General features: G+C 36.2%; 1 protein-coding gene across 3 annotated transcripts in view; it reads left to right on the top strand.

The window, feature by feature from the left end:
- The first annotated feature begins 754 nt into the window (after positions 1–754).
- Positions 755–13,582, top strand: part of arhgef12a (Rho guanine nucleotide exchange factor (GEF) 12a) — a 61,186-nt gene continuing 48,358 nt past the window's right edge. For all 3 annotated transcript variants that reach the window (XM_067450749.1, XM_067450748.1, XM_067450747.1), the window contains exons 1-2: positions 755–1,388; positions 1,896–2,058. In XM_067450749.1, coding sequence (XP_067306850.1) covers positions 2,027–2,058 — 32 coding nt within the window. In that variant the 5' untranslated portion in view covers positions 755–1,388; positions 1,896–2,026. The remainder of the gene's footprint in view (positions 1,389–1,895; positions 2,059–13,582) is intronic.

The following is a 13,582-nucleotide window of genomic DNA, read 5'->3' as shown; positions in this document are numbered from 1 at the left end:
AACAGTGAATCTGTTTTTTAAAAATTATATATATATATATATATATATATATATATATATATATATATATATATATATATATATATATATATATATATATATATATATATAAACCTTTTTATTAAAGTGGTTTTATTTAGGCAGACATCTTAGTAATTTTAAGAAATCGGCTTGAGATTCATTACTTTATTATTATTACTAGTGTATTTAACGGTGTCTTCTTCAACTTCTTATATCTCACGAGTAATTACTAAACAAATAACATCGATAGTTGCAGTTTTGTGAACGTCCACCATGTGGCAAAGTAACATAATGTTTGAGCAATTTCGCACTCTTGGGTTTGCTTGAAGTTAATTTAATTTAACCAGTGACTGGCTCACATTTTCCAACGGAATAATAAACTCATTTAGCCAGCTGCAAGTCTGAAAATTCCAGACTTTCACTAAAAACCGATAATATCACGGAAAATGGACGAAAAGTGCACTGAACGAATCACACGAATGTTCAAAATACGTACGTTTTAGCGACTTTATAAACAACATACTAAAACGTGTACACTCAAAATGTATTTATTTGTCACAGACGTTTTTTTAAACATGTCCTAATAATTTATTTTGAGTTTAAGTAAATTTCCGCGAAAAAAACAAGCAACTTTAAATCACCACCATCACGCCATAACCCAAATCACCGACTGTTTCTTAACTTCTAGTTAGACTGCTACTTATACATTTTTGTGCGTTCGAATCAGCTCAGCAGAGTGAGCGCGCGCGAGCTCAGTTGAATCGGAAATGCTGTCCATGCAGGCGGCTCACTAGTTTTTGAGACGCAGCCCCGCGGGAGACACGGCAGCAGTCCGGCGCATCTCAATTTCCCCCATATTCATGGACTGGAACCTACACACAACCTCTAAACTGATTTTAGCCTGGACCGTCGCTTTCATACGAGTTCGGTGTCATTTTTAAAAGCATTCGGGTATACCCATGCGAACTTTCTCGGGTGGTTTTGTTTATTTTGATGCTGAAGAGGTTTCGTCGCCTCTCCATAGAAACTCCGCGGGGTGACACGTGTATGAGCGCGTGCATTTTCCCCCTGTCTGGGTGACTGTGGGATTGGCGTGGATGCACCCGGCTGTTTATTATTGTTGTTGGGGAAAATAGCGCGTCTCAGTTTTGGAGTGTACGCTATTAGGCTGCTGTTAGCTTTAGCATAGCAAAGGCCTTGTCTGCAGTCTCGTTTGCGGTATCAAACTGCTGCTGCTGTGTTGGCTGTGGACAGACACACACATTCGGCATTAGGAAACTCAAAAGTGTTTAAATTGCCAAAGGAGTACAACTTCGAGGAGTAGGAAGTGTTTCGACTTCACCTGGGAGTTGCTGTTGAATACGAAGGTACATTTACAGCTGCACAATAACGAAAAATCACCAATTTTAGTTGTTTTGGTTAAAGTAACTTATTGACCTGATCTGTTCAAGCCTTCTTCCTTGCTATAGCCTACTTTTGAACTTAACAAAAAATAAATTTTGTGTACAGAACATATTTTGTTCATGTTATATCATGTTCATTGCATGTTTTTTAAAATTCATTTTATAAATAGTAGTGTTGTTCATTTGTAAACAGCACCACTTCTGGATGAACCAAATGTTATTTGGGTTACTTCAGGATACTTGGCTTAAAAAAAACATTGATGATGGAAAATATCATGCATAAGTGAATAATGTCTTGTTTTTTTGTTGTTGTTGTTTTTACTTTTAAAGTTTTTAAAACACAAAATGTTTTTATGTTATCTTATATAATCAGCACATGCACTTTGTGTGTGTTTTTGAATAAATGATTGCCTGGAATCACTTGCATAAAAATGGTTTTATAATACATTTTCTGTTTTTTTTCTGATTAAGGAACCTCCTGGTCAACACAAAAGAATACGGATGCAACAGCCTCATGCAACATCAGAAACCGATGCTTCTCCTGATGCATCTGAAAATGACTATACGATATAGGACTAATAAGAGCTAAAAACAAAAGCCCAATGAGTGACACACGGTCCACAGTCACTGACAGGTATGTAGGAGTTACGTTCGTGTTAAGTGTACAAACTTGCTTTTGGTCTGATCCTGCAATATACTCAAGGGGACAATAATGATAATCTAAATAATGAACTGTTGGTCAGCATTGAGCTTTTATTTGTGTGTAATGTTGGTTTACGGCCATCAAGTCCGTTTCTTGGCCAGTTTTGTGCTTTGCTTCCAATTTTAAGAAGTTAGTTTGGCAAGTCAATGGATATATGAGAATTTGGAAGCTTTCAAACATGTTGTTTAGGTTTGCTGGTGTGTTGTATGAATGTATTCATGGAAATGTTGCATCGGCGTGCTGCAGCTATCGATTCTTTTTGTAATCGATTAATCTAGCACTTAATCGGTCGGATAATTAATCGGATAGTAATTACTTTTTTCTTTATTAAAGAGAATGAAAATCTATTTCAAATTACTTTAAAAAGGTAAACAGTTCAATCTAAAACTAAACCTGCAACCAATGAACCAAAATAATAGTAATATAAATAACAATAATGCCTAAAACTTTTGTATTTATGTTGTGCAACTTAACTTTCATGCTTCAGCTCAGGCATGACATAAGCCTTTACTGTCTTCTGAAAACTTTGTGGCTTTTGTAAGAAGCACAAAATATTGGACAGACTAACTTGAAATAAGAACAAGAGATGCGCGGATCAGCTCTAACATCACCGAATCAGCTGAACAAACCATCCACCCGCACCCTATCGTCACAATTTCAATCCTCAGTGTTAAGCGCGATGATATCGTCACATATTAGCTACACTGAAGTAGTTTGCTTTAAAAAAAATTTTTTTGGGCGAAATTACATTTCTTAACCTAAACAACCTATACATCACATGGAGGAGTAACCGCTGGAGCATGACCAAACGCGAGAGATGAGTTTGTATTTAATTCAGATAAAGTAGGCTACATCACACACAGGCTACAAATCTACATTTTGAGCTAATCATTCATCATTGTAACACATCTTGTTTTAAGTAAGGAGCTTATAAATATGATTAAAGTGTGATATTTAAATTACACAAATCAATGAAAGCATGCAGCTCTGAAAGCACGAGCGCTGCTCATCACAAACACACACACACATTACAGCTTCTGATATTTGTTGCGCCTAGCATTGAGAACATTTTAATGGTGTATTTCAAAGATATTATTAAGTATATAAAGTCTCATTAAAGATTTCACACACATCACAATGACAGTGATCCATATGCAAAGCTGCAAACTCCATCGCGTTCATGTGTTTGGAGTTCAGCTGATGCGTGAACTGCCGCAAATGAAACTTAAATGTTCAGCGTCGCATCCTGAAGCTCAACACACAGTTGTCTTCATTTAAAAATAGCGAGACTACATGATATTACCAGTACTGATGCCGCTCTCTCTCGCATTGCGGTCTTTGACCTCGACATGAGCTGAAACTGAAAGTTAAAGAACGACACGCATTCATTGCGTTTTACCGTGAAATGAGAGTTCTGCGTCTTTATTCAACACTGTTTTCTCTCATCCACCCGCAATTTTTGGGATGTTTACCCACCTGAACCGTGGATATAACTGCAATCCGCGCATACTTAGTCCTTACACAAAAAAATGTCTTACTGCAAGATCCCTGTGTAGTTAAATGGACTAAACGAAGCGTCGAGGTAGATGATTTTGCCTCGAGGATTTTTTAAATTCGATTATCTCGAGTTACTCGATGAATCGTTTCAGCCCTAGCTTTTACATTCAAAAACATCATAACTAATAAGTAATAGGCTATTTTCTACACTGGTTTTGAGGCTCTCTCTAAAATGCTCGGTTTTGATTGGCATGCTGCACTGGAGCCATGGAAGTAAATGCCCACGGCTAGGATTGGATGAGATTTGCATATTTAATGAGCAACCGGAATGATTCTATTGATCACAGGGCTCGTAAACATCTTTATCAAACAAACACAATGATTTATCTCTTATCCACCCATGATTGATTGGAATATTATTTCTGTATTACATGGCCAGCACGATCATTCACACACACACACACACACACACACACACACACACACACACACACACACACACACACACACACGTGCACGCGCACCCAGATCAAGAAAGGAATATTATTTCACTATTTGAGATTCAAATCTAACTATTTGAGATTTACGTTTTGGTAGCCCGTCGTAAAAAGACGTTTTACTCAAATAATATTTTTTGCACCATTCCTATCGGATCCAATATAGAAGGCACAACATTGTGTCTGCAAATCCAAAAATGTAATGCAAAAATAAATGAAGTATCACACATTCCTAATATTAGGATCCGAAGAAATCATATGCAGCGACTGTGTTCTTCCACAATATCTTGCAATCTTCTTATTGCTGCTGGCTAGCGTGATCTGATGAGTTGGTGGCCGGGACTACTGAATTACACATGCTTATTATTCTGTAGAGGCGGTGTTTCGGTGCGCGATGACGTAAGGATGATGCAAACGATCATTTTCTGGGACTGGTGTCTATAAAAGCTTTTCTTTGTCTAACAGTCTAACGGAAGTTTTCAGCTTTGAAACGTACAGGATATTCTTAAATTACCATGACCTTTTATATATATATCAAAAGCTCCCATTGATTCATTAATTTATGTAATCTCATCCTGTCTGCAAATCTCTTGTTTATAAACGGATCTGTGACCAGAAATGAAGGAACAGATGCACAATGTCTTCCCCACATGAGCTGGATATTCATTAAAAATAAAGTTCATCCATGTATTCATAATATTGAAATCTGAATGCAGCTTATGCTGTATGTTTATTGCTTAGAAGTTTGATCCGGTTCATCTCTATGTAGGCCTCTGTCATGTCAGTGGCACGAGTCGGTGGGCATGGCTACAGAATCAGGCGTTGTTCATCTTATGTAGAGGCGTTGTTTCACCATAACTGACATCACAGCCTGGCATATTCTGAGATTTATCGTTTTCTGGGCCTGGTGTCAATAAAAGCTTTCCTTTGACTAACAAGGAAGTTTTCAGCTCAGAAACTTACAGGATATTCTTATATTTCCACTCCACAACCTTTTGTATATCAAAAGCTCAAAGGAAATTTGATTTCTCAATTCATGACCCCTTTAATATATATATATATATATATATATATATATATATATATATATATATATATATATATATATATAAATATTTGTTTTGTTTCAGCCTTATTTCAATTACAATTTTTAATTTTTAATTTATTACAATTTTATTTGTAACAGACCTGAACTGCTTTTTTGTGGATGTTATTGTTCTCTACTTTTTAGAGTACTACCTTTTTTGTTGTTGATATACTGTCATTGTTGGTTTGTATGCTTGTTGAGCTATGCTGCCATCTTGAATTCTCCATCAACCAATAACATGCTTATGTTTGGTATCATGTCATGTTGTTGCTCACAGCTTATTTTGCAATTCTTATCTCAAATGTAATCCAAACGGCCTCTGATCTCATTATAGAGGCCAAATGGCCACTCAACAATAAGCCTAAAACATTTTCAGTTAGTGGCAGGGTTGATCATATAGACAAGAGGTTTAGGAGAAAAACACATCATAACATTGTATTTCCTTCGATCATTTCATTATTGCAAATCTCACAACTGTTTCACAGCATTATTCGTTACTTGATTGCTTTTTAGACCATAACACAAATCAAGCTAGAAGTCTTTTCTAACTCCATCATACTGTTATTTGCTATTGATTATATTCAGACTTTTTCATAACAAGTGATTAGTGGAAACAAAGCCATGGGAAAGTTCAATAAATGTATCAACAACCTCTATTTGTTCAGTACCCGCATACTATTCGCTCACCATAGCTGAAAATTGTCAGAGTGTTTTTTATGGCCATTGAAGCAGCTCTCACTGGTCTTTGCCACTGACGTCACTGTGGAACAGCCGACTGGTTGTCTGTCTGGTCATTTCCATGATGACAGATGTGCTTTCAGTGTTGCAGGGATTCAAACACAAGCAATAAGTTAACTCTGAGGGAGAGTTAGGGAGAGTTGAGGCTCTCTTGTATGGTTTGTTGATATACCTTTCCATCTAGTACCAATATCAGGATTGAAGATGAATGTTTTTCCTCTCAACTGTTGTCTCTGCAAGTGATTCATTGTACATGGCAAATGTATGCGCCTAATAGTGCATTATGGTGGCAGAAAACTGGTGGTAACAAGTGGAGGGAAATGGGCAAGATCCATGAATAAAAGGAAAAATATAATCTTGTGCCTCTCAGAATGTTAAAAAACATGATCTTCAATATGGGATACGATATATTGGCCACCATATTGGTATCGGCTGATTTATGTTAATTTTTTATGTTATCATTATCGGCCCAACAAGAATATTTGTCTGATATATTAAAGCCAATAACAGATTTTTTCCTTTAGATGTGCACTATTTGCCATGAAGGTTTTGAATCGCTAGAAATATGATTGGAATTTCAAAATGAAAAAATGAACATGGTTTAGTGTAACATGCAATGTCAGATAGGCTACGTAACATTTTACTGTGAGCATTATCATTGTGTGCTTGGGACATGGCTTTGAAGGCCATCCTTAAAAATATTCTTGTTTGCCGTAACCCGACCGACCCTGTCAATTTAGGGCCGACTCAAGTCCGACCGACTTGCCGGTTGTAAATTTGCTTTAAGACCGACCAATTTCTTTTTTTACACTTCAAACAACTAATACAAAAGTAATAAAATAATATGAATTATATTTTAGTAAGTATTATAAATATATAAATTGCCTAGGCCTACATACAAACGAAGGCTACCTTCTTTCTTTTATAGAAAAACCTGTGACGTCATCTTTGTTTACACTATGGTTAACGGATGTCACACTATGGCCTGTGCGTTCGTTTCGGCTCATACTCTCATTCACTGTAACGTTAGACTATTAAAGCCCTGTCTGAGATTTCGCTGGAAGACTTGGAGTTCTTTTCTTTCTTTTTTGAGAAAAGAACAAAGAACGGCACTGGCGTCATTCTTAAGAAGGGAAGATGTGTTCTGAGTTTTGCCGACCAGATACGGCGAAAGTTTAATCTATCAGCTAGCTCCGCTTCACATTGCTCTGGTTGGTTGTAGCGCTATCCAATTGCGTTCAGAGGGAATTTGAAAGACAACCGTTTATCCCGCCCCTCGAATTGAGCCGTCAATGGTGAGTTCCCAGACCAAACATCTTGATGTGGGTCTGGCTTGTCAGGCTACAGAATTGTGGGACATCACCTTAATTCTGTTGGGAAAATAACATTATATTTAGTTTATATCTTGCTATTCTGATTTCTCTTATCAAAATTACCTTTTACCTACAAAAAATATACTTTTGTTTCATAGCTTCCATAGACTGCTACTGTAGAACTGTCACTTTCTGCCACCAGGTAGGCCCTGCCCAAAAAAAAAAATGTCATCACTGTTTGCAAACAACTAAATGGTCTATGCATCTTTTGTTACCTTCATCCTTGTGCTGTTCTGTTTTTATCCTGATGTTATGCCAGTTTAAAGTCATTTGTTGTTCTTTTGTATCTTGGCATCATTCACTTTCACCCATACACTGCACAATGCCATGCAAGCCATAACAGGATATCCTGTCAGCAGATTGGTTAACAGCTTTGTCAAGTCTCTAAAGAGATTGTTTTACCTAGACATTGTCTCGTATTGCATTTAGAATTGAAGCAACAGTTTATTGTAAATCAGCTTGTCATAGTAAAGCATTACACCTCATTGAAAGCTTTTGTTTAATATAAAATAAAATCAACCAATTAAAATTATTATCATTCATTAATTTGGAATAGCAATCTTGACAACATTTCATAATAGGTAAAAATTGGATATTTCTTATCATGATTTTCTGTAGATGGCAGTGCTTATTTTAAAATCAAGTAAATTACATTTTTGGAGACAAATAAACCCCTCAGTAAATTGTGTGTAAATAGCCAAAGGTATTGGGTCACCCCTCCAAATCATTGAGTTCAGCTGTTTTAATCACTTCCATAACCACAGGTGTATAAAATCAGGCACCTAGACATGCAGACTGCTTCTACAAACATTTGTGAAAGAATGGGTCGCTCTCAGGAGCGCAGTGAATTCAAGCGTGGTACCGTGATAGGTTTTCACCTGTGCAATAAGTCACTTACACTTTCTGCAGTCAAGCTACAGATCTCCAAACTTCATGTGGCCTTCAGATTAGCTTAAGAACAGTGCATAGAGAGCTTCATGGAATGGGTTTTAATGGCCGAGCAGCTGCATACAAACCTTACATTAAGTGCAATGCAAAGCGTCGGATGCAGTGGTATAAAGCACGCCACCACTGGACTCGAGCAGTGCAGACGTGTTCTCTGAAGTGGCGAATCATGCTTTTCTGTCTTGCAATCTGATGGATAAGTCTGGGTTTGGCATTTGCCAAGAGAACGGTACTTGCCTGACTGCATTGTGCCAAGTGTGAAGTTTGAAGCAAGAATCATTTTGGACAATACATTTTGGACAATTTCATGCTCCCAGCTTTGTGTGAACAGTTTAGGGGTGGCCCATTCCTGTTCCAACGTGACACCACATCAGTGCATAAAGCAAGGTCCATAAAGACATGAATGAGCGAGTTTGGTGTGGAGTAACATGACTGGCCTACACAGAGTCCTGACTTCAGAATTAGAGTGGAAACTGTGAGCCAAGCCTTCTCTTCCAACATCAGTGCCTGACCTCGAAAATCTGCGTCAAGAAGAATGGTAAAAAAAATCCCATAAACACTCCTAAACCTTGTGAAAATTCTTCCTAGAATAGTTGAAGCTGTTATAGCTGCAAAGGGTGGGCCAACTCCATATTAAAGGAGTGGTTGATACACTTTTTTTCAAAGGCTTGATTCTGTTTATGGGGTGCACTGTAACATGGGTTCATGCTTTGTTTTTATAAAAAAAATGATTATTTTTCACATTTTACCTTTATTCTACACCACTGTGTCCCATCTCTGGTCCATTGAATTCCTGGTTCTATGAAGCCCCCGCTTCAGAAATACGCAATGGGCTCAGATTGGTTAGCGATTCATGATTCTAATATTACGATACGATTTTCTCGCGTTTATTTATTTATTTATTTATTTTTTAACAAAATTAGATTTAATACAATTATAAAATGAAATTGTCCTTTTATTTTTAGACAAAATTCTGCATATTTGTTTGTAAAATTTAAATATATTTTCTGTGTCAAATAATAACTCCATTACATTTTTAAAGAATCCTCAAAAAGTCCCTTCAAGGAGAGTCCCTTCTGATGGTGTGTTCTGGTTATTTCAGCTTCTTCACCCTCATCCTGCACTGTGGAACAGCAGAAATAAAAGACTAGGTTAAGTTGGGGTTTCATATTGTTATAAAGGCAAGATTTTAATTATAATTTGTATCATCATTACACTTGCAAGAGTTAAAAAACCAACACATTTAGATAAATATATGCCATAATCAACAAATTATTGACAAAAAAATTCTATGTACACATTTAGAGAAAGAGATGGTAAAATAAACACAACGTCTGGTTCTGCAACAGGACAGATTTCTCTTTTCAATCTGGAATACATCCGTGAGCTGATTTTTTTCTTCATGAGGAAGAGCCTTGAATCTTTGGCTGTGAAAACACTGATGCACCATTGTAATCTCCATTGTAATCGCCCTCATCACCGCGAATGGGGCTGCAGGTCTGCCGGTCAGTGATTTGGCCTGTTATCTTTTACATGCAGACAGTGATTGGTTGTCAGAAAATCCAAATTCCTTACCTCCGATTTGTCAACATAAACAAGAACAACGCACTTTCCATTGACATGCTTCTGTTTGACGGCTCATGCACACGACTGCGTCCGTGCCTAACTTCCATATGAATGAACTGAAAACATTTGTTTATTTCACTCTCTTTCGAGCCAGTGTGCACGCACCGTCTGTAACGCTAGCTTCAACTTGTTTGTTGCTTGTAAAGCCAGGTGACAGTATATGATTTCACTGTCCCTGCTGTTTAAAACGTGAATCGCGATTCGTTTAACATCACAACCTACTTGAATCGTCACACATTTGTATCGATTTTCAACCGGCTGCGAATGAATCATTACATCCCTACTTAAACGCCAACAAACACCAACATTTGAAGTTCGCTAGTGAGATTAAAACAAAGTTTGTTGGATATTTTTGAATTGGCAATAAGTTAACTGACTAGCAGGGCCAAACAGCGTTTGCCTTTGTTAAAATTCTTGCTACAGCATGAAAATAACAATAGAAACTATTCAGGTTGTGGCAACAAGCTTTTTTTGCAAATCTGGCATTGAACTTGCACTGATTGAGGAAGGTGTCCTCTGTAAAATGTGCTGCACAGAGAGCTATATTTGGATTATAATGTTCAGGAACTGATAAAAATATAAAAATATATTTAAACTATTGTTCCCAAAGTCCAGCATAGGCCGAACAAAGAGGACCTGCAATTGAGTGAAAATGACCGTTTCGACAGCATTGTAACAATACTACATAACTCTTGCTCTTTTCAACCTGGCCTTTGTTGTGTGTTCCCGGAGGTGGGGTTTATGTAAATTTTAGTGTTAGTGATGTCACTAACCCATGAGAAGCTTGTTGTAGTCCCTACCAACTGAGTCATTAAAGTAATTTCTTTAAAAGTAAATATATTTGCAGATGTTGTTTATGCTCAAACAGCAACATTACACACTAACTAAAGTTTAAAACGTGAAATCAATCAACCACTCCTTTAAATCCTATGGATTAAGAATGAGATGTCATTAAAGTTCATGTGCATGTAAAGGCAATACAGTGTGCATCATATATAATACAAGTTTTACAGTCCCCAGTCATTAGTCAGTACAAATGATTATATGGAATTAAACACTGCAGACACTTGTGTGACAGAATAAATTTGATGTTCCTCTTTCACACACACACACACATGCACAGAGGGATTATCATTGAAATGTGTTTCCTGTTCATCAGTGATAAGCAGAGAGCAGCTTTATTTCATGTTGCTTAAAATAGCTGCTGCCGAGCTGTGATGCATTGCTTCACTAAAGATATTTTGACACTCTAATATTTGAAACTACTATCATTAATACATTCTGAAATTAAATGTATGAAATTATATGGTAATGTAAACTTATTGTCAGTTACCATTGATACAGTAACATTTGCCATGACGAGCAGCTTTCTTTGTACCTAAAGCACGTTTTCCTCTTAAATTACTGTTACGGTAATGTGAAAAGAATCTCATTCCCATTACTGAAATACAGTAGTGTTTCCTGCACCGCTGCTCAGGATTGATGCTGCACTACTGGTTAATAAGCATTATGAACAAATAAAGCTGTGAATTAATTAATTATTTGCATTGAGAGAAAGAAAGACTTGGGCAATGTAAAATTATCTTTGGGCAATAAACAATCAGACCAGTTTTCAGTTGTATTGTGCTTGCAGCAGTAATCATACAACAGAACATGCTGTTCAGTTCCCTAAATGAACCGCTTGATTGAGACGGTTCTTTTTAATGAACAAGGGGAACCAATCAGACTAATTGAACACAGGTCTCATCAGTCTGAATCATCAACTAAATTTGTCACTAGGGTTGTCACCGTACCACAATTTCAGTATCATCACTAAAATTTCACAGTTCTCTGTACCAATTTTGGTACCATATCAAAACTGTTGGAATTATTGTACTATTTTATTTAACTTTTGAATTTTTCTACAAAAAATTGTTTATTATTTATGGTAATTATAAGTAAATAATACATTTAAACAGCATGTAAACCTTTAAATGTAAACATTGTTTAATTACATTACTAAAACTAAGGACACACAGGAGCATTTGAAAGCAATTTTTGGCCACTACCACCCTTCGCTATTGGTCACACAACATGCTTCCTCGCTTCGTTCTCTCCACCCATGGTTTGTATATTTTATAAAAATTGCAAATTGGTTTGTTGAAAATACACATAAAATAGAAACAGCGAAAAGCCTCAGAAAGCTAGACAGTGCACAAGTATTGTGCTTGAACGGACAAATTACCACACAAATGGTCAACATGCCCGTCTTGGCAAGTATCCTAGCAAACATAGTAGGTTATGTCTTAAGTGAACGTAAACAGTCGAGAAAGACAACTTATGTGTATCTGTTTACTGGCTCCATGCATTCTTAAAGCGACAGCAGCCTAATATTCCTGCTGACTGTGTTTTTAAAGTTAAAATCAAACAACAGACAAGGAAATCACTCACTGCTCTTGATGGAAAAACTTTTGTAACTTTTACTAGCTTATGTATTATAATACTTTTGTGCTATATGTTCTTGTTCTGCCCTATCTATAATATGTTGCTGCCCCATTTAAAAAGCTGCACTATACATTTAAAATGAATGTAATTTCTTATTATATAATTTAGAATAGTATGTAATTTCCGCAAATACCCTATTTCTATAAATATATTTACTTGTTTTTCATTAAAGCAATTTACAATGTGTAACATTTTACAAGATTTAGAGCAGCACTTATTCACTTTTATTATTTTCCTTATTTTTTTCCCCACTAAATGTTTTTTTGTCTGATTTTATACAATTATTGTGCACTCGTGATTTTAGAGCAAATTTTCTGCTGAATTATCTAATCTGAAAAAATGGTATCGGTGCATCCCTAGTTAAAACAAGACTATTAAGGGTGACATAATAATGTATATTCACTGTACACTTATTACACCACATCTAAATCATGTGGCATATTGAATTGAGATAAATTTTTTAAATTTTACCCATTTATAAATCCATTTTGTAGTGCATACAAAACAATTGTCCAGACAAGATGGGCAATAATAGTATAGCAGTATTAATAGTAAAGTCCTTTCATTTTCAATACAATCAAAAACAGACGCAAAACGGCAAGTTTCATTTGAATAAAAGAGAGAGGGCTTCCGTTCTGATACATGGAAGTGCGTTATAATGCGTTGCTATTAACGGCGGTCATATAAGGAAGGAAATGCCACAAAAGAATCTTGCTTTAAAAAAGTGCACAGAGCTGCTTGTTTTGTTTGCTTATTGATTTTCAAATATAAAACTTGTGGAAATGTTTTCAGTGTATGCACCAGTTGTTTTTTGAACACTTATCTCATTTAACATTTATGCATTTGGCAGACGCTTTTATCCAAAGCGACTTACAATGCATTCAAGGTACACATTTTACATTTTGGTCAATTCTTGCTTTCCCTGGGAATCAAACCCATGACCTTGGCGTTGCTAGTGCCATGCTCTACTGTTAACTTAACTATGATAATATTGATAATCAGGATCATTTTGGTCACTTTAATTAGTGACCAAATAACCGTCCCATTCCTAAATTAGCAATATCATTTTATTTTTGTTTACTTTATACAGTTTCTGTACCGGAAAATTACTGTTACATACCTGAAAAACCTAAAAGCAATTTCAATTATTAAAATCTGCGGTTAAAGCCGAACCGTGAGTACTTCGAACCATTACGCCCCTTGTGTGT

Source organism: Pseudorasbora parva, chromosome 8 (genome assembly GCF_024679245.1).
Source record: "Pseudorasbora parva isolate DD20220531a chromosome 8, ASM2467924v1, whole genome shotgun sequence".
NCBI lineage: Eukaryota > Metazoa > Chordata > Actinopteri > Cypriniformes > Gobionidae > Pseudorasbora > Pseudorasbora parva.
This window is presented reverse-complemented; position numbering and strand designations above follow the sequence as displayed.